This window comes from Schistocerca nitens, chromosome 11 (genome assembly GCF_023898315.1).
Source record: "Schistocerca nitens isolate TAMUIC-IGC-003100 chromosome 11, iqSchNite1.1, whole genome shotgun sequence".
NCBI classification, from domain to species: domain Eukaryota; kingdom Metazoa; phylum Arthropoda; class Insecta; order Orthoptera; family Acrididae; genus Schistocerca; species Schistocerca nitens.
Window position 1 is genome coordinate 47,814,077 of NC_064624.1, and position 25,747 is coordinate 47,839,823.

Genomic DNA, 25,747 nt, shown 5'->3' on the forward strand with positions numbered 1-25,747 from the left:
GTGCCGATTTCTTGGAGAAGATTCTCCAGCAGCTCATAATCGTGACAGGACTTAACAACTCGATTAAGACCAGCTCTTATTGTAATCATGGCGTTCACAATAAGAATATTTGGTCTGTTCTGGAGAGACCTTCTTACCAAATTTAGTTGGCTAAAGCCCCTTTCCACCTCTGCAATGGACCGCAGTAAAACCCAAAGCATAATAGCAAGATCAGAGTTCTCGGAAAGGATTTGAGCCTCAGGCATCTCTGTATGACCTAATTTCATTCCAGAACACCGCAGTATTGTCGATTTGTTTCCATTGGACAGTAGTGAGCTTGGACCACTGAAAATCAATTTTTGTTACTGTACTGTCTCACAAGCCAAATTCCTTAGCCAGCTATACTATTGGTTCTTTTATCGCTCTTGAACCTTCTCGTGGAGCAATTAAGGATACTCACTGCAACACTTTTACATTTTGGGGCAAGCGGCGTTGCAGCTCAGAAGCAAGGGAAACAAGAAATGTTCTCATCCCTTCCTTATGACTTTCTCAATCTCAGATTAAATTTTATTAGGAGCATTCATATTCTGCAGTAAGACTTCGACTTCATGACCTAAGTATATTCTTGGCGACTTTTAACTGCGAACGTCTGCTGTCAAAAGATCGTCTCTATAGCCTGGTACAACTAATCTCCTTACGAGCCCACTGAGTAGTAAAACAATATCGTTTAGGAGCCGTGATTGGTTTGCAGAATTTGACTGAAATTCCTTGTTTACCAGCTGACATTCTTCCAAATAATGTTTCAGAAAAGTAAGGTAAATTTTGTTTACATTATCACTGTACATACACTCCTGGAAATTGAAATAAGAACACCGTGAATTCATTGTCCCAGGAAGGGGAAACTTTATTGACACATTCCTGGGGTCAGATACATCACATGATCACACTGACAGAACCACAGGCACATAGACACAGGCAACAGAGCATGCACAATGTCGGCACTAGTACAGTGTATATCCACCTTTCGCAGCAATGCAGGCTGCTATTCTCCCATGGAGACGATCGTAGAGATGCTGGATGTAGTCCTGTGGAACGGCTTGCCATGCCATTTCCACCTGGCGCCTCAGTTGGACCAGCGTTCGTGCTGGACGTGCAGACCGCGTGAGACGACGCTTCATCCAGTCCCAAACATGCTCAATGGGGGACAGATCCGGAGATCTTGCTGGCCAGGGTAGTTGACTTACACCTTCTAGAGCACGTTGGGTGGCACGGGATACATGCGGACGTGCATTGTCCTGTTGGAACAGCAAGTTCCCTTGCCGGTCTAGGAATGGTAGAACGATGGGTTCGATGACGGTTTGGATGTACCGTGCACTATTCAGTGTCCCCTCGACGATCACCAGTTGTGTACGGCCAGTGTAGGAGATCGCTCCCCACACCATGATGCCGGGTGTTGGCCCTGTGTGCCTCGGTCGTATGCAGTCCTGATTGTGGCGCTCACCTGCACGGCGCCAAACACCCATACGACCATCATTGGCACCAAGGCAGAAGCGACTCTCATCGCTGAAGACGACACGTCTCCATTCGTCCCTCCATTCACGCCTGTCGCGACACCACTGGAGGCGGGCTGCACGATGTTGGGGCGTGAGCGGAAGACGGCCTAACGGTGTGCGGGACCGTAGCCCAGCTTCATGGAGACGGTTGCGAATGGTCCTCGCCGATACCCCAGGAGCAACAGTGTCCCTAATTTGCTGGGAAGTGGCGGTGCGGTCCCCTACGGCACTGCGTAGGATCCTACGGTCTTGGCGTGCATCCGTGCGTCGCTGCGGTCCGGTCCCAGGTCGACGGGAACGTGCACCTTCCGCCGACCACTGGCGACAACATCGATGTACTGTGGAGACCTCACGCCCCACGTGTTGAGCAATTCGGCGGTACGTCCACCCGGCCTCCCGCATGCCCACTATACGCCCTCGCTCAAAGTCCGTCAACTGCACATACGGTTCACGTCCACGCTGTCGCGGCATGCTACCAGTGTTAAAGACTGCGATGGAGCTCCGTATGCCACGGCAAACTGGCTGACACTGACGGCGGCGGTGCACAAATGCTGCGCAGCTAGCGCCATTCGACGGCCAACACCGCGGTTCCTGGCGTGTCCGCTGTGCCGTGCGTGTGATCATTGCTTGTACAGCCCTCTCGCAGTGTCCGGAGCAAGTATGGTGGGTCTGACACACCGGTATTAATGTGTTCTTTTTTCCATTTCCAGGAGTGTATTATGGAGGACTTGGACAGTATAGCACTTCTCATGAAGCGCTGCTATTTCAAAGCGAGTTTTTAGTTCGACCCACTGAGACAAAGCACGAGAAACAGCTTCTAAAATAGACATCCGACGTGTATTGCGCTTCTGAACTGTTTTGAACCGATTAGCTCCGTCGCACCTCTGAACTATTTTGAATGGATTAGTTCCGTCATTTATTGCACCGAATAACTTTCTACAAGCAATTTGACGAGACGAAGACTTGGAAAACTAAGAATACGTTTCTGACAACAAAATTTCCAAATTCTGGGACAAAGTTTCAGCTGCAGCAGAAGATGCCGCCAGCTGCACGGAATGGCAGACACCAGGATTTAAGACAAGATGAGGGACTTCTCTTCTGAAATTCTGATGCACACAGTTATTGATGCCTACCATAACTGCTGCATTGTCAGTACCCAAACTGCGCATTAAATGAATGTTCAAACCGTACTCATTAAGCAAAGATTTCAAACCATTAGTTACTGCCCTTGCGTTGCCTTCCTCTAACTCTACCATTCCCAAGAATGTGGAAACAATGCGACCTTGGGCCTCAGAAAAGTATATGACACACGCAGGTAACAATCTACTGGCACTAATGTCTAGATTCATCCAAAAGTAAACAGGAATATCCGTATCCTATATCCTTTTCAGACTGGCCTTGAAATATAGGTAAACAATGTTTTTAATCGCACCACTACACTTGCTTCTATACAAACGCATCTGAGAGACATGGTCAGCACCTATATGGCACCTTTTTGAAAGCCACAAATCAACGGAATGTAGCTTCTGCAACGGAAATTTCATTGGACTGCCTAACTGTATGTGCATGTAGTTGCAACTGCCCCTGTAAGGAAAAGGATGCCGCACCTTTTACATGCTTTCTGATTTTTGAATGATTCAATAAATCCGACAGATGCGAATTTAAATTGCACTGACAAAATCGACATCACATACTGGAAGGATCGGCGGGAATCTCAACAAGCAGGTCTTTCAATTGTTTGTGGCTAAGACCCTCTTTTCTAAGCTTTTGGGTGTATTTTTTGTCCTTTTGCTTCGACATTTTGATGAGACAACTAATAAAATGCAAAGAAAATCACTGATTACAATGCGATTATCTGCACCATAAACATTCACAATTCAGCTCCATGCACTGTAACGACTTCAGACCGCGATAACTTGTAACTGCAATGCTAAAAGCAAAGAACTACGACAGGAAAGGATTGTTCTGTTTGTTGAGGCAGGGGAAACACTGTATCGAAATCTGATTATTTGAAGTAGCTGGAGCCGTATTATTGCCAGTTTAGGATTTTTCACGCTCAATATAGTTTCAAAATGTATAATCGAAAGACTGAATTAAACGGACAAATATTGTTGCAGACATCAATCCACAAATCCGTTAAAAAATCCGTTGACCGCTAAATGCAATATTTCTGGGGAGTGTTTGAAGACAGGTAAGCGACCGGACATTCCCTCAGAACGGCTGTGCCGAATACGCGACAAAGGTATTTGAATTGTACTTATTTGTTGAACTCAACAATTTCCTTTTGATAGATGTTTCAATGATGATTATTTAGGGACCGGTTATGACATTTAGTCGAATTAACCGGATACAGAGTATTCTGAGAATGTGATTTCCGTCAGATGCGACCACGAAATCCATAAATTCAAATCTAAAGCTTCGTTATACTTAGTAAGAGATGTTAGAGCTTGCCTTTTATTATTGATGAACATTTTTAATCTTGCGTCGATCTCAGAGTGTTTTATTCCAAATTTGTACCGAGTGCGCGTTTTGTGAGACAAGTCCGTTTCTTTACAAGCGTTTCACGCTAGCAAAATGTCGCCACAAAATCCTGCTCGATGGCAGCCATGAGGTATAAAAAAAATCTTCTCACTGAAATGCTGTCGACATTTGCCTGCCCGTGTTGGTTATTTAGTGCATGTGAATGTCTGTCGTTAAAATAGAACAGTGACCACGTGTTCTCCAAGACTTTCCGTTCCCCACAGGACTATGCAAATTGAAGCCAACACGGCTTGTAATTCTCAGGTGTGGTGTTGTGAAATAGAATTTCGAAAGGTATTTGATACCTTGTAAATAATATCATGAACGTTTGTTCAAAATGGTTCAAATGGCTCTGAGCTCTATGCGACTTAACTTCTGAGGTCATCAGTCGCCTAGAACTTAGAACTAATTAAACCTAATTAACCTAAGGACATCACACACATCCATGCCCGAGGCAGGATTCGAACCTGCGACCGTAGCGGTCACGCGGTTCCAGACTGAAGCGCCTTTAACCGCACGGCCACACCGGCCGGCTGAACGTTTGTCAAACTGTTAAATGCAAAAAGATAATCAAAAGTAAAAATAACATGTAATTTGAAAGCAACTTCCGTTTCTCGCTACCTTATTTCTAACAATGCCTGAAAAGAGAGTCACGTTAATAGTATTTATGATTAGGCTGCCCCAGTCTTAAGTTCTTGGCACAAGATTAGTTCAGGTCAGAACGTAGTTTTCTCTGACTGACCCCGAATTCCTACTGCATTATCCGTTGCGACCTTATAAAATATCCGTAGGTGCAAGAGAGCACACGGGAATAAAGTTTGATCGGTGATAGATTGTTCTCAGAATTTAGGTGGGCCAAAACCTTAGTCTATTAACGGGCATAATAGTCAGAGAAGGTTGCGTCGGCGATAATAAGGGTGTGTCCCAGATCTTTTCTCAGAGCATGAAAGAAACTCCTGTTATCAAAAGTAAGCAGCTTCCTCTTTAGCCTGCCATTATAAGTTGAATAATAATCAGTATATATAGAACAGACAGGCAAAGTTAATGAACTGCGAACAAAACGAGTGTGACGCCCCTGCCAGGATTTTCATTCTAACACCGGTTTCTTCAGATCGAGCAGTCAGTAGTGATAGGATGTACTAATTAAACTTCTTTTTCAGGCATCCACAATTCTGCTTTGTGTCCTCTTACAGTGTTGATAAAGGCGTTGAAAATAGTCGGTGCTTTTGTTTTTATTTTGTTTTTTAACTGTGTGAAATCTTTTGGAGGGCTAAAGAAATTTGTGAACAATTAATTAGTTTTTTCTTTCTTTTTGGGGTGTAATCATTTAGTTAGGCGTATAGTGGTATGCGAGTTACAAGGGCGCGAGCGCATAGTCCTAGAGCTATAGAAAACGCAGAGTGCAACTTAGAGGCAGTGGAGACCGTAACGGCCAGCCAAGAACGTGAGGGCGCGTAAACGCTGACACACACACTCACACAGGGTATGCAGGGGTGCACAAAGGAGCACGGCAGCGGGCTGCAGTCAGCCGAGAAGGAACCGTTAGAGCAGGCGGGGGGTGGGGAAACTCAGGAGCGGGCGGCGTGTGTAGAAAGCGCGCAACCAACATTCGCGATTACCGCTGATACCGACAATGACACTTTAGGAGAAATTCTTAAACTCGTGCGAAAACAAAACCGTAAATTAGGCCAACAGTCGGAAGAACAGAAACGAGTTTCGGAAGATTTAACAAACAAAATTGCTGCCATAATAGAAGACTTGAATAAACGGTTCGATGAGCAGGAACAAAGATTTGCGGAACAAACGCAAAAGTTTGGAGAACTAGAAACCCACGTGAATGCGTTGGCGACAGATAACCAATCAGGTAGTAGGGCAATAAGTACCGAAGTCGTAAAATACCTAAAGATATGGAGGAAATTACCGAGCGAATAGAAAATCGATTTGTATTTATTGAAAGTGACTTGCAAGGGCGCTCTGCGGTTGTAGCAAATCCAGAACAAGTTAAAGAAGTCATAGAACGCGTATGTGAAGAGCAGCAGGAAACTCTAAACAGTGATTGCCAGTAAGTGTGTCCACAAGCGGCTGCACTGAAGGCGCAAGCGGGCGCTACGGCATAAGTCACGCAGAAAATAGACGTACCGACTTTGGCAGTCGAAAGTGCGTCCGAACGGAGGTAAAACGGATCTCATAGGACACTCCCTGCTGCTGGTCGTGATAGCGAAGAGGCACAGTCACTATTACGCTTTAAACAGACGCAGAATGACATAAATAGAAGAAACCGTGCGTTGCCAAATCAACTACTGCAAGTGAACGATCGCGAGGCAGCCAGGCGCGGACACGTAATAGATGGGGGATCATATGATAGGGAAACGGACACAAACCAAAGTCAAGAACATGACGAACTTCGTCAAATGGAAGCGCGCCTGTTCAATCTACAGATGCAGATCCGAGTTCCGTTAAAGGAACAGTAGACGAAAACTGTCGGAAACATTTCGGTACTGAAGTACTCCTTATTTCCAGACCCAAATACTTTGCAACACTCCCGAATTTGGAATTCACAATTTGATAACGCCATACCTACATGATGGGGGGAGCTGTTAACAAATGAAGTTCGTGTATAACCACCTCCGAGACGAAGCAGCTGTTAGAAAGCAGCCTATGCTTCATTCGAGAATTCTGGTCAGAGACCGAACAAGAAAGAACAAAATTAGGGACTCTTACGAACGCAGACTATAACGACTGTGATCATCCACTTACTTACTTACCTACTCCTCGGCTCTACAGCCCTTGAAGGACCTTGAAGGCATCACAATATTTTATCCGATCCCTGGCTTTCCGTCTCCATCCTCTGACACTCAGCTTTTTCATGTTTTCTTCAACTCCATCCACCCATCTCTTTCTGGGGCATCCGCTCCGCCGTCTGCCTCCAGCCTTGCCATAAAAAATCCTCTCACATGCTCTGTCTTCTTCCATTCTGACCCCGTTTCTGACCAATTGTTCCGAATGCTAGTGAAGGTGATCATCCACACCCTGCCGCTTACTCCCGCGACTTAGGTCGACGAAATCAGAATCTCGATGCACCTTACTTACCTTCTCAGCTCATTTGAATATGTTTAACAAAACTACCTGAAAAGCTCAGGAGCGAGATAATGGTAGCAGGAAGAGGACTGAAAGATGTCACCTCTTTTCAACATCTCCTGCAAGAAGTTGGACGACCGTGAGTTGAAAATAATTCGAATGAAGACAGAAATAGCATAGAAAACGCGTCCCCACGTAATGGTGACCACCGGGATTGGCCGTAACATTCCGGACCGCGCAGGAATTATGACCGGCGGTACAGAAAGCGTGGGAGGGGAAGTTGGAGGCGGCGGCCTTACGAGAGTCAGAGACCACGTGATGTGGGTCGCGGACCGCCAAATAACGGCCGAGACTCGGAACGAGTAGTTGAGATGCGATGTGCGGACCCACGCAACAAAGGCCGTCAGCGTCAAACGACACGCAAAACGCAAGAATGACTGGATGATAGGACGGAGGGTACGCAAAGAACAGGAGGTAAACCAAATCAGTATATTCTCCGTGGATTTTGAAAAGATCCGTGAAGAATTACTGAAAGAAGGAGACGATATAATTTCGGAATAGTCCCTCGTAATAAATTTAGAAATTAACGGAATAATTGTGCCTTCTGTGCTAGACTCAGGCAGCGAAACGTCGGTGATTAGGGAAGACGTTTTGAATCGTTGCAGTACAAAGTGTGAGTGGTCATCCTTACCTCTGCAGAAAACAAAAGCTAGGGGCGCCGTGCAGAGCAAATGTGTAGATGTGCGGAGACAAGTACACCTAAAACTCACGTGCCAATCACATGTATTTAACGGTGTATTTTTGGTGCTACCGTTTCTGGCAGCTGAGATGATTCTCGGACGCGACTTTCTAATTACGTATCAAGCTGTCCTTGATTTCAAACAGAGCTGTTTTTCATTAGCCCTGCAAGGGCGCACAGCATAAATAAATTTTAACAACGAGACAGACACCGACGATCTCGTGTCCGAATTATTCGGTATGAGAATAGAATCGGATGAACCTTTAGGCAGTACTCGGTTTGTACGCAGTATGCAAAACTAAAACCAAGACGCAGGTGTAATGAGAAACAAAGCGGAGCATATCGTGACGGAGGAAGACAGGAGAGAGCTGCAGAAAATTCTGCAATACAACGCAGCAGTGCTTTCAGAAATTCCAGTAACAATACGGGATTTTGTCGACGAATTTCGTGTGAAGCGACATCGCCCATTTTCCGTTCGTCCATATGGGATACCGTCAGTGTCTCGAAGTAAAGTCGAGGCAGAAGTTCAATCAGTGCTATCACAAGGCACCATAGAGACAGCTGTGAGGCCCTGCAACAGCCCGTTGCTCCGTGTGGCAAAGGAGGACGGTTCTGTCCGACTCGTGCTCGATTCGAGAAGGATTAATACAATAACTGAGCCGGACACGGACCGCCCTGAAACGCTAGACGGATTATTACAACGATTTCACGGAGTAAAAGTGTTGACCTCACGCGACCTTCGACGGAGCATCTGACAGGTCAATCTCGCTCCCTCCTGCAGAAAATGCACTGCCTTCTCATGCTACAGGCGATGTTTTTAATTCCGCAAACTTCCGTTCGGGCTCGATGTTTCGTCTTCTGCATTCGTGCGGGCGCTGGACACTGCGATACCGAGGGAAATTAGGGACGGGGTGACTCTGTACGTAGACGATGTGCTCATTGCAGAGGGGTCGCGGTCAGAGCACAGTAAATTGCCCGACGTTCAGCTGAACTCATTCAGAGGTAAAGGTGTCCCTGTAAATTTGAGTAAATCCGAATTTGGTAAAAGGGAAGTGAAACTCCTGGGACACATTGTGTCATCAGATGGAACCCGTCCCGATCCTGAAAAACTCAGTGCAATATAGGGCTTTCCCTTACTCAAAACAAGAATACAATAGCGCAGTTTTTTAGCACTAGTAAATATTTATAAACATTTTTTGAAACTAGCGTGCGTGACGGCCCCCGTCTGTGCACTCTAACCAGGAAGAAACCCTTTTGGAACTGGGATGGAAGGGCGCAGGTCGATTTCGACGAATTGAAGGCGCTTCTTGCTGCTCCACTGCTCACACATCCCAATGTAAACAAGGAGTTCTGCCTATGGACAGGTGGTGCACGAACTGCATTGGGGATGACGCTGTTTCAAGACTTTGAACAGCATTTGCTAGCTGTGTATTAAAGAAGCCCGAGAGAAACCGTACCGTCACAGAATTGGAGGCTTTAGCAATCATTTCGACCTTTACCAAATTTAGATACTAACTGTTAGGCCGAAAGACAAATATTTATGCCGATCACGAGGCCCTGCCGTTTCTCATGACCGCAAAATTAAAACGTGGCAGACGTAAACAGTGGGCAGTACACATGCAAGATTTTCAATTCTCACTTATCTGTGTTCGTGGGTCACAAAATATCGTGGCTCATGCCTTATCGCGAAGTCCTGACGGACTCATGACAGGCGCAGATGGAACAAAATGAGATGCTGTTCCATGTATTATACATGAAACTAGTTCCATTTGAAAATTTTATGATTCTAACACTCACAGGGATAGGGAAAGAATGAGATAAAGATCCTACATGGTCTCTGATAAAAAATAAAGTGAACGAAGAAATAACTTCATCTTCGAGGGAATAATATACAACTGAAAATGGTGTTCTTTTCTTCCGAAAATGCCCTAATGAGATAAACTGGCGCTTTGCATTCCAAATGAGCTCATTAACAAACTAGTCTGGTAGTGTCATCTAAGCTACGGACACTTTGAGGCACAAAAATGTTGCAAGAAGTTACAAGAGTCAGTTTTCTTTCACAACATGGCCAGTCGCATTAGAACTGCCCTCGACACTTGTAAAAGTTCCCAAAAAGGCAAAACCACCAATTGTGTCGTTCAAAGCACCGTTATATCCGATAGTGCCAACACAATTTAATCAATTAGCAGCAGCTGACCTCTTCGCGCCTTTAAATGGGTGTCGATATGTTGTGGTAGTGGTAGAGCTGGTGTCAAAGTATGTCGCATTCACTCCGCTACGCTGCGCGCCTGCCAAAGCGGTATGCACGGCGTTCGTGCGAGACTTTCTCGCCGAAGTCGGACGCGTAAAAGGGATGATGTCCGACAGCGGAGCACAGTTTGGGTCCAAAGAGTGGAGATCACTGTTACACAGACGACAAATCACGCCCATCTTTATATCCAGATACAGCGCGCGTTCGAATACCGCCGAACGAACGATAAAGGAACTAGGTAAACTTTGTAGAATCTATTGCCACAAACAACATAAGAACTGGGGTCTGTATATAGAGGAATTCGAGAATATACTGAACAAAATGCCCCATGGATCAACTGGAATTTGTCCGATAACTCTCTTACAGAATAAAACGCCACGTGACAGGATCAGAGAGATCGTGAAGTTTCCGGCGTCACAGAAACTGAGACATACGGAAGTATTTCGCCACGCTGTAGAACGTATCACAGTGGAAGCTGAAAACAAAAACGACGGCACAAAGGTGCACTGCGCCAGCTGCATGTGCAGGAGGGAGACAGTCCTAGTCCGTTCTCACCGGTTGTCAAAGAAACCTAGTTATCAGAGCAGTAAAGTTTTCAATCTGCATGACAGACCATTACGTGTAAAAAGAGTGGAACACGAAAATGCATTTGAAATACACACTCTTCGTACGAGAAAATCCCGTCGTTTACACCACATCAGCAACCTAAAACTGTGGAAGTTAAAAAAAAAAAAAAAAAAAAAAAAAAAAAAAAAAAAAGAATGGTTCAAATGGCTCTGAGAACTATGGGACTTAACATCTGAGGTCATCAGTCCCCTAGGCATAGAACTACTTAAACCTAACTAACCTAAGGACATCACACACATCCATGCCCGAGGCAGGATTCGAACCTGCGAGCATAGCGGTCGCGCGGTTCCAGACTGTAGCGCCTAGAACCGCTCGGCCACTACGGCCAGCAACTGTGGAAGCAATAGGGTACTAAGAAAGGAGCGATTGTGTTTTAGTGTAATCATTATTAGAACGAAGGTTTATGTCATACTATGTTTTTCAACTCACAAATAAATGTTTAAATCATAGTTCTCTGAATGTTTGTCACTTGCAAATTCAATAAGGCAAGTTATTCATGTAATTTGGTTGGTGTCTGGTTGAGTGTCAGTCCAAGGCAGTATGCCCGAGTGAATGAGAGGCGGGTCAAGGTGCATTTTCTAATAAAAGGAAACAGAATAGAGGAGCACTGGTCACGTCGATAGTAGTAGTAGTAGATTTGCGTCGTATAGGAACGCCCTAAGCGATGGTAAAGCGGAATGCGCCATGTAAAGAGTGGATGTTGAGAAGCCAATAGAGGCGATATGTTGTGTGCTGTAAGGGAGCACATGCGTTGTAGAAAGATAGTGCAGATCAAGAAAGTGAATTCCGATAGAGGGAAGAGCCTGAGAATTCTGTGTTTCAGGACGACAAAGTATATCTGGGACTGTGCCGACGGAAACCACGACCAGACCATATCGTGTAGGAGATCTACTCGCAGCGACAATGTTCCACAACTCTCCTCACAATGAGACACCTTTCAAGGCTAAGAAGAGAACAGGGAATCGAAAAAGCAGTGTTTATAAGTATGTAAAAATAAAAGAATCGTAATGGTTAACCTTGATAAGCATAAATATTTAAATAATCATTAACAAGAGAAATTTTATCGTTAACTACCCTGATTTAAAATTAAGTTTAGACATAAATTTGCATTATACCAGGTAGCTAAATTTGTTGCCAACGTTTGCCATAAGCACAATAGCAAAAAACTAGCAAAGAAAATTATCCATGAGGTATTTATGAACCACCCCACCCCACCCCACCCCCTGCTATCACACCTGATGCGGCCCCAGGCCGAGGGACTGCAGCTCACCCCAATGGACCAAATGATAGTCTTACATTAGTGGCCTCCAAGGTCACCGGACCGGACTGTTTGTGATTATTCCTTGTGGGGGCTTACGAAAGACTGTCTATGTGGTTCCGTTACCAGCAACAGTGAATGAACTGAAACATCGCAGAACAGAAGCTGTGGAAGCTGTGACTTGAAACCTGCTCGCTGCAGTGTGGGAACAATTTGAACACCGCATTGACAAATCGCGTGCATCTCAACGGGTGCTACTGAACACCTGTGCAAAGGAAGGGAAAAAAGCGAATTTCCAGAGTAGATTTTGAAGTGTTTATATGACTTCGCAGAAGCGGTATTGGGAGTTCCGTTTACGAAATCCTGTGTTGGGAGCCCCACGTAAACGGGGTTTGCCTTGCGAACAGCAAAGCGCACCACGAGACGCCGTGGTGTCGATGGAGGCAGGCGGCCCGGCAGTGCGCACACCGACGTAGACGGCTCGCCGGCCGGCTCTGCCGCAGCCGCTCCCTCGCCTGCCCTGGGCCCAGCTGGCAACGCCGCCCCGTGACGTCAGAAAGCAGTTTTCCAGCGCGAGAAATAAGGCGCTACTGCGCATGCGCGGCTACGATGACGTAGAACTTCCGCGCGCCTCGGCTGTTTGTGCGGCCCAGTTCTTGAGTGAGGAGCGAGGTGTATAGAACGGCGAGACGCGGTGCTGCCTGCTCGAGAGCTCCTTTCTATCACTTCTCCGGGGGAATACCAGAGGAAGGTAAGGCGGGCAGCCGGCCTCTACTGTAATTTCTGGAAGCTGCGGATGTTGTTCCGCTGTTTTGCACGCTTCTGTGTGGTCCGTCGCCTAACTCGCAAAGTCAGCAAAATTGCTCCTCTCCAATACAGCGTCGTACTTTGAAAACAGAAAATTAGCATCGCTACGAATGGCGAATAGTGTGTTAATTTACCGTGTCGAGTGTTTAATAATTTTTTTCTCGTTATTTCCTGCCTTTCTAGAGTCATTTAATCGCTCAAAACCTGAGAGAGAATAACGTGGTACAAATGGAAAATAGCGCCACATTCAGTCGGTCAGTGTTTCGATGTGCCAGTGTAGATTCCTGCAGAATTCTCGTGCCACACATATTTAAAGTCGAAACCACGCGTTCTTTATTAAGCCGCTGCATCGAAATAACATGTTTGTAGGACGAAAGTTGGCGATAACCATCAAATGCAGCAGAGTGAGTTTTAGTGAGACACTGCGTCTTCTGCCTCTGGTTCCATCAGCCGGAGCCATCTCCGTTACGGAACCCCCAGCAGAAATTTAATTTTGAATGTTTCACATAAACTGACCGAATTTAAACATCTAAAATGCCGTCGTAATCCAGTATTTAAGAGGTACAATTTTCTTAGGGTCTCACGCAGTAAGAAAAGTATCAGAGTCCACTTAGTCACCCAGTATTTGAGAACGAGACAGCTTAGCGATTTGCGATAAACTTTCAAAGGCTGTTATTTCTCTCGCTAACCTCCTTCCTTCTGGCTCTACAAACGACAAACGTGAACAACCACCTTTTCGCTGCTCGTGCAGTCACCTTCGGCATCAGGCATGGCGTTTTATTGCCTCAATAGTACCGACGCTGTTTGCAGCGCCCTTCGCAGACAGTATCCACATACACCACTGAAAGTATCTGCTAAATTATATCATTGTACGGCAAACACGTCAGGAGATACGTCATAAATATTTAGACGCGACAAAAAGTTGTTTTTGCTTAAAACGGAGTGCAAATTAACGAGAGCATATTCATACAGCGTTTCATAAGGGTCGACAGAAGCGTCCGATCCCACGCGTCGGCTTTGACCCGTGACGTAAGGGTGTTGTGTGTGACGTCATGACGGCGCGGAGTTTGGTTTGAGTGTGGCTGTCTCCAGTTCTGTTTTATCTTATTTTATTTATCTTTCTGATCTGTTCGTTCTATCCCGTGAGATTTTTTTAAAAAAGACACACTAATCAGCTACTGAAGCATCTTTATCTTCTATGGGTTGCAGGGGTTACGACCCCTGGGGAGGTGGGTGGGTATTCATGCATGGCTGTCTTCACTTACACGTTGTAGCTACGCAAGGCGTCTAAATTTGTTTATATTTAGTTTGCCCCCCACGCAAAACACCCCATTTCCCGCGCTTGTCCCGTTAGTGTCATTAGGCTTCTTGTGGAAAGTGTGTGTTTTTGTTTCCGCCATATTTGTGACGTCATGGGTCAAAGCAGACGGGCGGGATCGGACGCTTCCGTATTTCCCATAATGAGAATACTGGTGGCATTGAAGACACGTTCAGAATAATTTCAAACCGTTCTTCTCTTTTCCTCGCTTTTATACATCAAATATTACACACGTTAAATCTTTTCTAAAGTAATCAGACGTAGTTACATTTTTCTGTACACGTATGGTTATATGTTCATAAATAAATGCAAATATACGCGTTACTTGGGGGAAGAAAAGCTGTTTCGTGCGCGGGCGTTCCGAATCGACTCTCGAAGCAGAACACGTGGCGACATGCCGACGTGATTCTGGCGGTGAAACACAGCGCTTGCGTTAATTTCAATATTTTTACAATGTTCTGGAACTGAGGCAGTGGTGAACGTGCGGTCTGTTGCGTTCCCCTTTATCTTGGTTAGACTGGGGCGAAGATGGGGTGAGTAGTTCGCGAATCCTTGAAAGTTACCGTAATGTTCGTGCTTCATGAAATCTTAGTTGTTTTATCGTTCTGTCACTTCTTCTCTTTTGAGATTTGCTGCTGAAGGGGAAGCGATCAAATACCACACGTTTTTTGTTCTCTGCAGTGCTGCAGCGCTTCGTTTGGCTTTTCTCGTGTTAAGTTGCGTGATACGAGAGCATGCTGCGTTTACAACGCATCAGAGATCTCTTTGAGACGCGTCGTGTTCTGTGCGGCTTGCTGTGCAGAAAAGTTGTTGCAGTCATGCTTCCGCATTAGTCGTATCTTTCTGTAGGAAGCAACGAATGTTACCGGTTCTGGCGCTGTCACTTACCAACTTCTTTACTTGAATTGAATTGGATTTTATTTATTTTCCTGTAGACAACTTTTATGTTGTATAAGGCATCGTCATTTGTTACATAATTATACAGTTTGTTACACACATTATACAAACAGTAGATACATAATTCCACAGATGCTTATACAAAAGGTTAACATATAGATACTATTACGTAAATATTGCATATCTTCTACTCGTCCATAATTAGTTACACCGGTTGCACAGACAAATTTTGTTGTATGCCGTAAGATACAATTTTGTTAGTTCACAATCACATTTTTGTTATATAAAAGAGCATCTTATTTTTCATTATATAAAAGACAATCATATTTTTCATTGTATAAAAGGTTTTGTTATTACATATGAATTTACTTGTACTAGAGAATGCTTTCTCCTTCAGCCATGTCGCTACCACCGTTTTAAATTTATTTTCATGCAGCTCCCTTGTGCCATGTGAAAGTGTGTTAAAAAAAGTCAAACGACGAGATTAACCCTTAACTAACGAAGTGACTTTTCTGTAACGTATACTGCGAGATGGGTTCTGAGACCCCTGTGTTTAATCTGAGATTTAAGGCGCAAATAATTCGATATTTTTAAGTTAAATGACATTTCGTTTTAGAATTGAGTGTTTTTAAATATTTATTGATTTGCAGGAGGTTACTTTTTATTACACATTTTGTGCTGATTTTTAAATAGTAGACATAAACGAAGTTTTACAGAACTGAATTTTAGATTCTCAAAAATTACAGTACATCTGTAGCAAGTAAATTCTCACATCAACTAAATGCTGGGATTTCAACGTGCACATAAAAATTGCCCTATAGATACAAAACGAAAGTCTGAAAAAGTGACATTCAGTGCTGGGATTAAGTTTTATCACCACAGTGAACATGTAATTTTAACGTAAACATTAAGAATTTTATTGGAGAAACAGAGGACCAGATCACTATTGTCCTCAAGTTCTTCCTCTGAATGACCCTTCGCCAGCAGAACTGCGATCACTGGCTCTCGTAAAATCCGGCTATTCCTTGGCCTTTATCACTGACATCTCCCTGCATCCACTGACATATGGTTTCATTAAGTTTTCGATCGTTAAAAGTGACAACTTCACAAGTCGCGGTCTAGGAGACATCATTTGTCAGTAACACGTGTAAACAAGTCAAAGAAGACAGTAGTGCAGCTCACAAAATATTGTGGGGTTGGTTCTTGAGGGAAAAGGCAGGTGTGGGGGGTATAGAAGCATTCTGCCAGAACTGACCTTCGAGAGACAGTTCCAAATTTTCACGCCGGCTGGGAGATAGCACTTCGTGAGTTAAGGGTTAAAGAGCAGTGTAAATAACGACGGTAGAATTGAAATTGTCATTTAGAGTGTAATAATTGTGAGAATCGAGGTAGATTTATCATCGCGGCTGTGACAAAGTACGTTACTTTGCCACAGCACAGTTAAAATGAAACGTTAAAAACGTGTTTTTTCAGTTATAAACTGATACATAAAATGAACACTGTAGGTAAAATTCGAAGCTAAATTTCTGGCTTTGTTCACTTATTCCATTAAGTGCAGGGCGCTGTAACACAAAACAGAAATAGGCGTATACTTAACGTGACCAATTCGTTTACTCCAGTACAAGATAGTCCATTTGAGGGAAGTATATAAATACGGTGCTAGAGTTGAGAGATCTGGAAAGCTGCCAGACGTCTCCAGCTACCGAGAGGGTTTTAATTTTTTGCTGGAAGAATGACCGATCATCACGTCTGTCGAAGGCTCAAGTCTGTCGTGGATGCCGCACGTTTGACACTGTTGTACGCATGATTGCTGTGGGTGATTACTTCTGTTAACCACGTAACAGATTTAAACTCCTTTTTAATCTATTGATGTATTTCATCCTAGGGTATCTAGATTCTGAGACCGAATTAATAGTATTGATGTGCAGAACACGAATTTGCAGCCAGTTCTGTCATTTCTTAGTAACGATTTCCTGTCCTGAGAAGTACTTTATCTATCGCTTCCATGTATTGCCTTTATTTACTTAAATATGACTATGTACACATTCTGTCAAGAGGCAGTAATATTTAAACTTTACGATATATTTTATCTGCCTACCTGTTTAGACTTTTTGCTTTATTTTTACAATTTAATATCGTGACAGGCAAATATCTAAATACATAACAGGCTACTTGGTGAACGAGGCGGATGGCCACTCAAAGTAGGTTTTGTATACAGCGAAACCTCAACACGGAAATAAGTGCACCTGGCAGAAAGTGTTTCGCAGGGTGTATACGATCCTTGACATCCGGGAAAAAACCCGGGAATTTTTCATTGTTTTAGTTTTCAGTTAAATTTTTGTAATTTTAATAATTTTGACTGGTAAGAACAGATAGTCTAACAAAGGATATTACTGTTTCCCGCTACTGCAGAATAATACTTCAACAATAAAACGTAAACGAGAGAAAAAAAACGAAAATAAATTGGAAAGGAAATGCGCCATGTAAGACACACAATGCTCGTGCAAGCGTCTGCGAATAGCAAAATGTGTCAAAGGCTTTGGGAAGACTATGCAATGCTTCATAACAACAAATTGCCTCCGATGAGCGTGAAGTCACAACTGTTTACATTTGATTCGTTTTCGTGTGTTCGTGCTACGGAACAGTGATGTTGCTGTTGGCTGTCTACATCACGTGTCCTATCTATGCTCCGAATATCCGCTGTCATCGACTGGCGATATCACGTGACATGAGCTATGACTGGCTTACAATAGCGCTTCGCAATCTCGATTTCAATGATTCGAAAAGTAACATGCGGTGTTTGGTGGAAGTCCAATGTATAGTTTCGTAATACGAAAATACGCAGCGTACATATTTGGACTCGCATTCGGGAGGACGACGGTTCAATCCCGCGCCCGGCCATCCTGATCTAGGTTTTCCGTGATTTCTCTGAATCCCTCCAGGCAAGTGCCTTGATGGTTCCTTTGAAAGGGCACGGCCGACTTCCCTAGTCCAATGAGACCGCTGACCTCGCTGTTTGGTCTCTTCCCCCAAACAACCCAACTCAACCCCAAATATATTTCCAAAACGTGTTTTTTCCCCGAGTTTCGTTTTCTAAAGTGCCAGGAAATTATACGCCCGTGTATAAAACCATAACCATTCAAAGGATTGATAAGGGAAAATATAGTGTCACTTATCACGGAAAAAGCGTCTCTTCACCTGGGAGAAAGTGTATTTTTAACCCGGAAATCCGGGAAATTTTTTTCCTTGTCCGCGTATACACCCTGTTTTCAGTGTCGCCTAACATAGGCGTAACGAACTAACTTCAGCCCTCTGTAAACAAAAAGCATCTGTTATTCGTGCAGTAGGCACAAGTACTAGAAGGCGTAACGTAGGCATATCTGTACTTTTATTGCAATACCTCTCGACAAGTTGAGCAGCTCGCTTCGTCGCCTGCAGTCGCGACTTCGGCACAGGGATCGCATTCTTTCTTCCTGAAAACGGCCGGGCTGTGTCGCTGCCCCGGCGAGTCCGTAGCACGAGTAGCCGCGCGCGAGTCGTGGGAGGTGGAGGGGGGGAGGGGTGGCGCTGCAGGCAGTGGGCGGCGCGAGGGACACAGTGTGTTCTGGACAGGCCGGAAGCCCGTCTCCTGCGTGTAAAGTTTGTTTCAAGGTCGAAGTAAAGTTCGTTCCGTTAGATGGTGATAGAAATCAAAAATTGTTTCCACATCTTTCGGTGTGGTGCAGCCCCTTACGCAGTCTGTGTTTCAAACAATTCTTAGCTATACTTGTAATTCGAATACATCCAGATCGTTTGGGATCTGAGAGTAAACACTCCAAATATGTGAAATAGCCATTAAATTCTTTTTGAAGAAAATGAAGCTTCAGTTTGTAGTTTCTCCTTGAAACGGAAAGTAGCTGTTTTTAAAGGAATGAAAAATAGAACGATGGTTGGGTTAGAAACTTCAAAGCGGTCACACACATCGTCATTGTCGGTGCAGGATGCCTGCCTAGTGTATATGTGTATTGGATACGGTGGTGTCTTTATACGATCAGTGTTCAATTAGTGTATTTCAAAACTTTGAACAGAACGATAAATTCAGTTAACAACATTACAATAGATTCCTTGCAAAAGACTGAAGAAAGTATTCATCATATAGAAGCAGAGAAATAAACGTCTCAATTTTCCCAGCATTTTCGCTACGAGAGTACATTTGTTTTAGGGGGAACGCTAAACGAATGAATCTGCGGTTAGGTCGACTTTCCGTACTGCCTTCCAGCTTGCAAAGGGTTGCGCAGTTTCACCGATTCTCGGGTTACGTCGACAGTGTGGAAACTCGGCTACAGCCAGAACTCAACACACCTGTAGTGTGACGTGTGCGTGATAAATTTCATAGCAACATTAGTCTCCCAGACTTCTGTGCCCTCCGACGTAAATTTTCACGACTTCACAAGTCTGCAGCTACAAATTTGCCGAAGTTTACACTTAGCTCTGCTCGCTGCTTTTTTACTCTTCGGAGAGAACAAAATCCACCCACAGAAGCTCACTTGCAGATTTCAACTTGCGAGCTTTGTTTTTGAATTAGCATTACTCGAAGAACAAGAAGAAGAAAAAATAGTACCAGACATTCATCCTGTAGTGAAATGCCGAATAAGTGATATTCGTTGACATTGTGTTTTTGTGGTTAACGTTTCAATAAAATGGCAACGAAACATAAATTCGTCAATTTAAAATGCGTTGTAAAACGACAGTCGTAAGGCCCCAACACTCCGAGCAAATACCGCGTTTCTTACCTAGCTGGCCCCCCTCCCCCCACCCCCCCCCCAGTTCTATGCACGATGAAAATGTTAAAGAGACGTTGAATTTCATTGTCGGTTCTCAGTAATGCGGCAATATTAAAAGTAAAATTCGCCACGAAACGCATCAATGACCCACCCTGCCGTGGTACACGGCTGCTGGGTGCTGTGTAGAGATGGACAGACACGTTCATCCTTCGGAACTAGTTCACTGGTGAAAGTTCTTTTTTGGGAGCCGTTCATCTTTATTCGTTCACCGTTCATCTTTATTCGTTCACCGTTCATCTCTATTCGTTCACCGTTCATCTTTATTCGTTCACCGTTCATCTTTATTCGTTCACCGTTCATTTGTGCATGGTATACGGTTCTTAAGAAAAATTGAAAATCAGTAGTGTAGGTGACTCAAGGATCGAAGCCGCCAAAGAGGGGGCACTTGCCTTCCCTCTGGAGTACGGGGTTTTTATTCATTGCAGAACTCACACACTTGTTGAAGTAATTTCCGTGATTCTGCAGAACCTCTCGTGGTAGCCAATTGAAGCGTTACATGGCTGATCGCAGTGAAATATAGTCTGATTTAAAGTAGTTGTCACTTGACAGGCAACATGCTGCAGGGCTCCCGCCACCAATAAACCAATGGCAGCCGGCGCTGTCGGCTGCCACTGCGTTGCCACTTCGCTCTGCCGAGCTGACTGAGGCATTGTGCCAGCCAGTCCTCAGCGAGCCGTTGTAGACGTGCGGGTGAGAGATTTGAGTGACTTGTAGCTTCGCGTGTTTACGATGTCTGATGGAAGCAGTCGCAAGAGAGGGAGGCCGAGGCTGCACACTCCTCGGAAACCTCCAAAAAGTGGCGGACATGGCGTCGTTATACGCAGTCAGGCGCGTGAATACGTGTCTTCCTTAAGGGAGTATTTTGAGAGAGAGAGGGAGGCAGGAGGGCCTCTCGTTCCTTTGGATAAGGTGGTGGAGCGAACTGCAGCTGCTCTGCAAGTTAGCGAACGATCAGTAATAAGAATCTGCAAGGATAAATTCACGAAAGAAGGCTCAAGTGAATCAACTAAATTGGAGACACCTGGGAAAAAGAGGCGACTGGAGAAGAGGGTCACAAAACTTGACTCTTTTCAGGAAGATGGCATTCGTCGTCAAATATACGCATTTTATTCGAGGAAGGAGTATCCAACACTCAAAAAACTACATGCTACCCTCACAGCGGCTGACCTGTTTCAGGGTAGTAAATCGTCTTTGTTACGAGTCGTGAAAATGTTAGGATTCCGCTATAAATCAATCTCTGGCAGAAAGTTACTAATGGAACTCCAAGATATTGCAGCCTGGCGATGCCGCTTTCTTAGAGAAATAGTGGGGACAAATTTTGATGATATCGTTTGGCTTGATGAAACGTGGGTGAATGCAGGACACAGTTTAAAAAAAGGCTGGACAGACGGTACCATCAGCGGAAGTATGGCAGCTCCGATCGGCAGAGGAAAAAGGATAATTGTAGCACATGCCGGAAATTCAAAAGGTTTCATTCCAAATTGTCTGCTACTATTCAGTTCAAATAAGACCTCCGACTACCACGAAGAGATGAACCACAATACTTTTGTGAAATGGTTTGCAGACTGTGTGCTCCAGAACTTAACAAGAAACTCTGTCATTGTTATGGATAACGCTCCTTATCATTCAGTAATACAAGACAAAGCACCCACAAAGGCAACGAGGAAAAACGACATTGTTAGCTGGTTACAGAAACATAAGGTGCAGTTCGACAGTAATTTTACAAGGGCAGAATTATTAGAACTTGTATCGGAACACAAGCCAAAGAAACCGATTTACATTATGGATGAAGTAGCAAAAAAATACGGGCATAAAGTGCTCAGATTGCCTCCTTACCATTGCCATTTCAACGCAATAGAGCTGATTTGGGCTCAGGTTAAGCGGCATATTGCTGAAGAAAATAAGAAATACACATTAACCGAAGTGGAACGCCTTTTGAAAGAGGCAGTTGAAATTGTGACATCGGAAGACTGGCAGAAAGTAGTGCATCACGTGAAAGGAGTGATACAGGACGCATGGAACAATGAAGGTATCTTACAACAAAGTGTCGAAGACTTGATTATATCTGTCAATACGAGCAGCGAGACGGATAGTTCCACTGACTCTGACTCTGAATTAAGCGGTGTTTTCGCATTGTCTGATTAGTGTGTAGTGTACTTACTGCCATTAAATAGTGTGTTTGTGAATTTATTTCGATTAATTCTTATTCTTGTTGTGAGACTAAGAAATACTGTTTGGCCAGCTCTCGACATCTCCATACGGTAAGTTAGACTGAATTTTAATTCTATTTCATTTTGTATATACACGAAGATGTTATTCAATGTGTGTAATAGTTTTCGAGATTTGCAATCTAAAGAAGAAAACTTTTCCGGACGCGAAAATTTCTCACACTTCAATAGTTAATGTAACAACGGCCCTAATTAAAATTAAGAAAAGATATTTGATTTGCTTATAGATACCACTGAGACCGATACTGTACGTAAATTTCAAAATATTTACATAATATGTATAGGAGATAGAGATTTTAAACGTCATACTTGTTTCGAGTTCAGTACTGATAGGGTTGCTTAAAAATTCTGTTATCAGAAATTTATATACAAGAAACGTGATGCACTACGAGAACTTTGAAGGATTCTTTTCCGAGTGCATTATTTTGTTACTGAATGGAAAAAAATATTTTGCTGTGACACCAATAGTTTTTCAGTAATGACGTGATAAGTTAGAAGCTGTTTGCGAAATCGAGAATTTAAATGGTTTCAAACAAATTAACGTAACTCTTGTCCTGATTAAAATTAAGAATAGATATTTGACAGATTGAGAGACATTGTAGAGATATACATCATATGTGGGTTTGAAATTTTTTACTTACTTTTTGTAGAAGATACAGGCTTTAAAACGATTTTCTATCGCCGGGGGTAGCGATGCGCTTAGGCGGCTGCCTCCAGCCAGTACTTGACGTGACAACGCCGCAACTTCGCAGCGCAAACGTCAAGTGACAACTACTTTAAATCAGACTATAGTATAGGGTCGCTCACGGAAAAGCGGCCCCGGTTACAGACTGCTCGCCAACTAAGCCCGTTACGAGCAGATACAAGAAACGGATAAACATGTAATAATTAGGCAATAAAGAAATACCAAATAAGCCAATACGAGTCCCAACTGCAAAACAATAGATGACGATTGGTGGGCGACAATGGGCAGTCCAGTACTCGGGGCCGATTTTTCGTGCACCAGCCTGTACCACTGAAATAATGTTGTAGAAGTTGTCATGTTCTCCTTAGAAAATTGACAACAGACATTCGGTTATGGAGCACGGGCTTCGTTCGGCTGTAAGTCGGTCTGCCTTCCACAACAATAAACATACCATTTTACCTTGGATCATAAAGACTGAAAATAGCCTCTCGTCTGCCGTGTCGACTTCCTTTACTGCCTTCTTTGAAATATTGCTGTGGAGTTGCATATGAGGCATTTAACCGCTGTCGTGGAATCAGTCTGCGTCACAGGTTTCGTAACGAATCAGCAGTAGCTAAACGTAGCGCTTTCCAGAGCAATGTAGTAACAGAATGGCCTGTGCATTATGCTATGCCTTAAAATTTGTTTTCTGCTTTATCACTTTCCTGAAAGATTACTCAAAGGCTCTTTGACTGATTCATTTTCCTTATAACAAATACTATTCTCATTTCTAATCGTTTCATACTTCAAATTTTTCATTTTCGCTATCAGTTTAACGTTACTGGTACTTGATAAAAATGTTTTCTAAATATTTTGCAGTTTTATTTCCTAACTTATTGGTCATTTTCTTGAACACATGTTGAATGCTATCGTAGAATGATAAAATGTTAGATCGTCAACTTCAGAAAAGTGTCGTGTCCAAAATCCTATTAATAACACAGAAAGGTTTACTTCAAAGAAGGTAATTGAGTCATGCCTGTCTTGTAAGTATCAAAGTAATTTACCCATAATAAATACAAATACTGAGTTGACATCGATCATTTCGTGGAGAGTTGTGGAGGCATGATAACATCTCAAAAGTGATAAATTATGCCCCCCTCCCTGGAAAAATTTCTGCTTGTACTGTACAAGTACTACATTTTAGAGTATTGGATAAAAATTGTAGAAACTGTTTTTTTAGAATTACAGTTCATGAATATCTTTCTTTCATAACACAAACCCATTTCCAACAAAGTATTATAGGTACTACAAGCATTGTAGTATTTCAATAAATATTTTGCATTTTACAAACTCAAGTGGGGTCAGACATTTTCGCATATGTGCTATTAAAGAAAGCCGGCCGCAGTGGCCATGCAGTTCTAGGCGCTCCGGTCTGAAACCTCGCGACCGCTACGGTCGCTGGTTCGAATCCTGCCTCGGGCATGGATGTGTGTGATGTCCTTAGGTTAGTTCGGTTTAATTAGTTCTAAGTTCTTGGGGACTGATGACCTCCGATGTTAAGTCCCATAGTGCTCAGAGCCATTTGAACCATTTGTTAAAGTAATTTGTGACTCAATTGAATGTAAATGACATTAGAATGAACTCAAAGTAGAGCATGGCCAATTTCCTTCCCCATCCGTAGCTAATCCGAGTTTGTACCCAAACTCAGATGACCTCGATGCTGATGGTATATTAAAACACTAAGCTCCTTCATTTTGAAAGACTGCAAGATTTGTGTACTTAGCTGCAAATTGAAGAAATTGGGTCTCCTCTATTTCTAAAGACATCTTGTGGAAAATTAGGATGATGCAACTAAATTGAAAACCTTGAAAATTGTGATATCAAAGACTTGTAGCGTTTCACCTGTTGCAACAATATTACACAACAGATATATTACAGTTTTAACGAACTGTCAATCGATACAGGTCTACACTTGTTGACGGTGCTGCGTAACGACAGTGCTGTTCAGTAACGCTGTGTTTCAGAATCGACTACCATGGCAGCCGGCAAGGGAGTTCAGGAGAGCACACCTGTATACCTGGGTGGCCTACTAGATGCTGGGGAAGGTACCATGGTGACTTTGGCGGCGGGGGAGACGCGGCTGGTGGCACACACAGCCGTCCTGGTTACTGGGAGCCCCGTGTTTGCCGCAATGTTTTGCCACGACATGGTGGAGTCCGGCAGTGGCCTGGTTGACATAAGAGACGTGGACGGACCGGTGCTGAGAGAGCTACTGACTTTCATGTATACCTTCCATGCCCCCCAGCTGGCGAGCATGGCTGCGCAATTACTAGTCGCTGCTGATAAATACGGCGTGCTTAGCCTGAAGGCTCAGTGTGAGCAGCAGCTGGCCACAGCACTGGCTGTGGACAACGCGGCGGCCACAGCTGTTCTTGCTGTGCGTCACTGCTGCCCTGGCCTTAGCCAGACCGCCATCTCCTACATAAAGGGGCGCACGCATGAAGTGATGGCCACGCAGGGCTGGGCTGACGCAGTGCGCAGCCAGCCAGAAGATGTCATAGAGGTCAGCAAGCTGCTCGCGGAGACACCAGAGTCCAGGTAAGCACAAGATGATCACCATTAATCGTGCGTGCGTGCGTGCGTGCGTGCGTGCGTGCGTGCGTGGGTGCGTGCGTTTGATATTCTGAACTGTTGTGCTTGATGAAAAAAACTTGTTAGCATTATGTGGATTTCTTAGATTTACTGCTGGAGAAGGCAGAGTGGATTCTACAACACACCCAAACTATTATACTGTGTTTCTTTATTATAACTTGAAGATGAAATAGTTCACTTTGAAACAATCCATGTTAACAGGAATGTGGTGTTTGTTACTGTCGCTAAACACTAATTTACCACATAAGTACCTCCTCTCAATGTATGACTGTAAACTTTACTACATGGTGGCGTCTAACGAACTTTTGCACTGCTGGCTGTGTAGAGGGACGATACTGTCATTTTAAGCAATT

General features: G+C 43.9%; 1 protein-coding gene across 1 annotated transcript in view; it reads left to right on the forward strand.

Moving 5' to 3' along the window:
- Positions 1–12,680: 12,680 nt before the first annotated feature.
- The window catches only part of LOC126212600 (ankyrin-3-like), a 33,029-nt gene continuing 19,962 nt past the window's right edge, over positions 12,681–25,747 (forward strand). The window contains exons 1-2 of the mRNA XM_049940028.1: positions 12,681–12,756; positions 24,767–25,340. Coding sequence (XP_049795985.1) covers positions 24,778–25,340 — 563 coding nt within the window. The 5' untranslated portion in view covers positions 12,681–12,756; positions 24,767–24,777. The remainder of the gene's footprint in view (positions 12,757–24,766; positions 25,341–25,747) is intronic.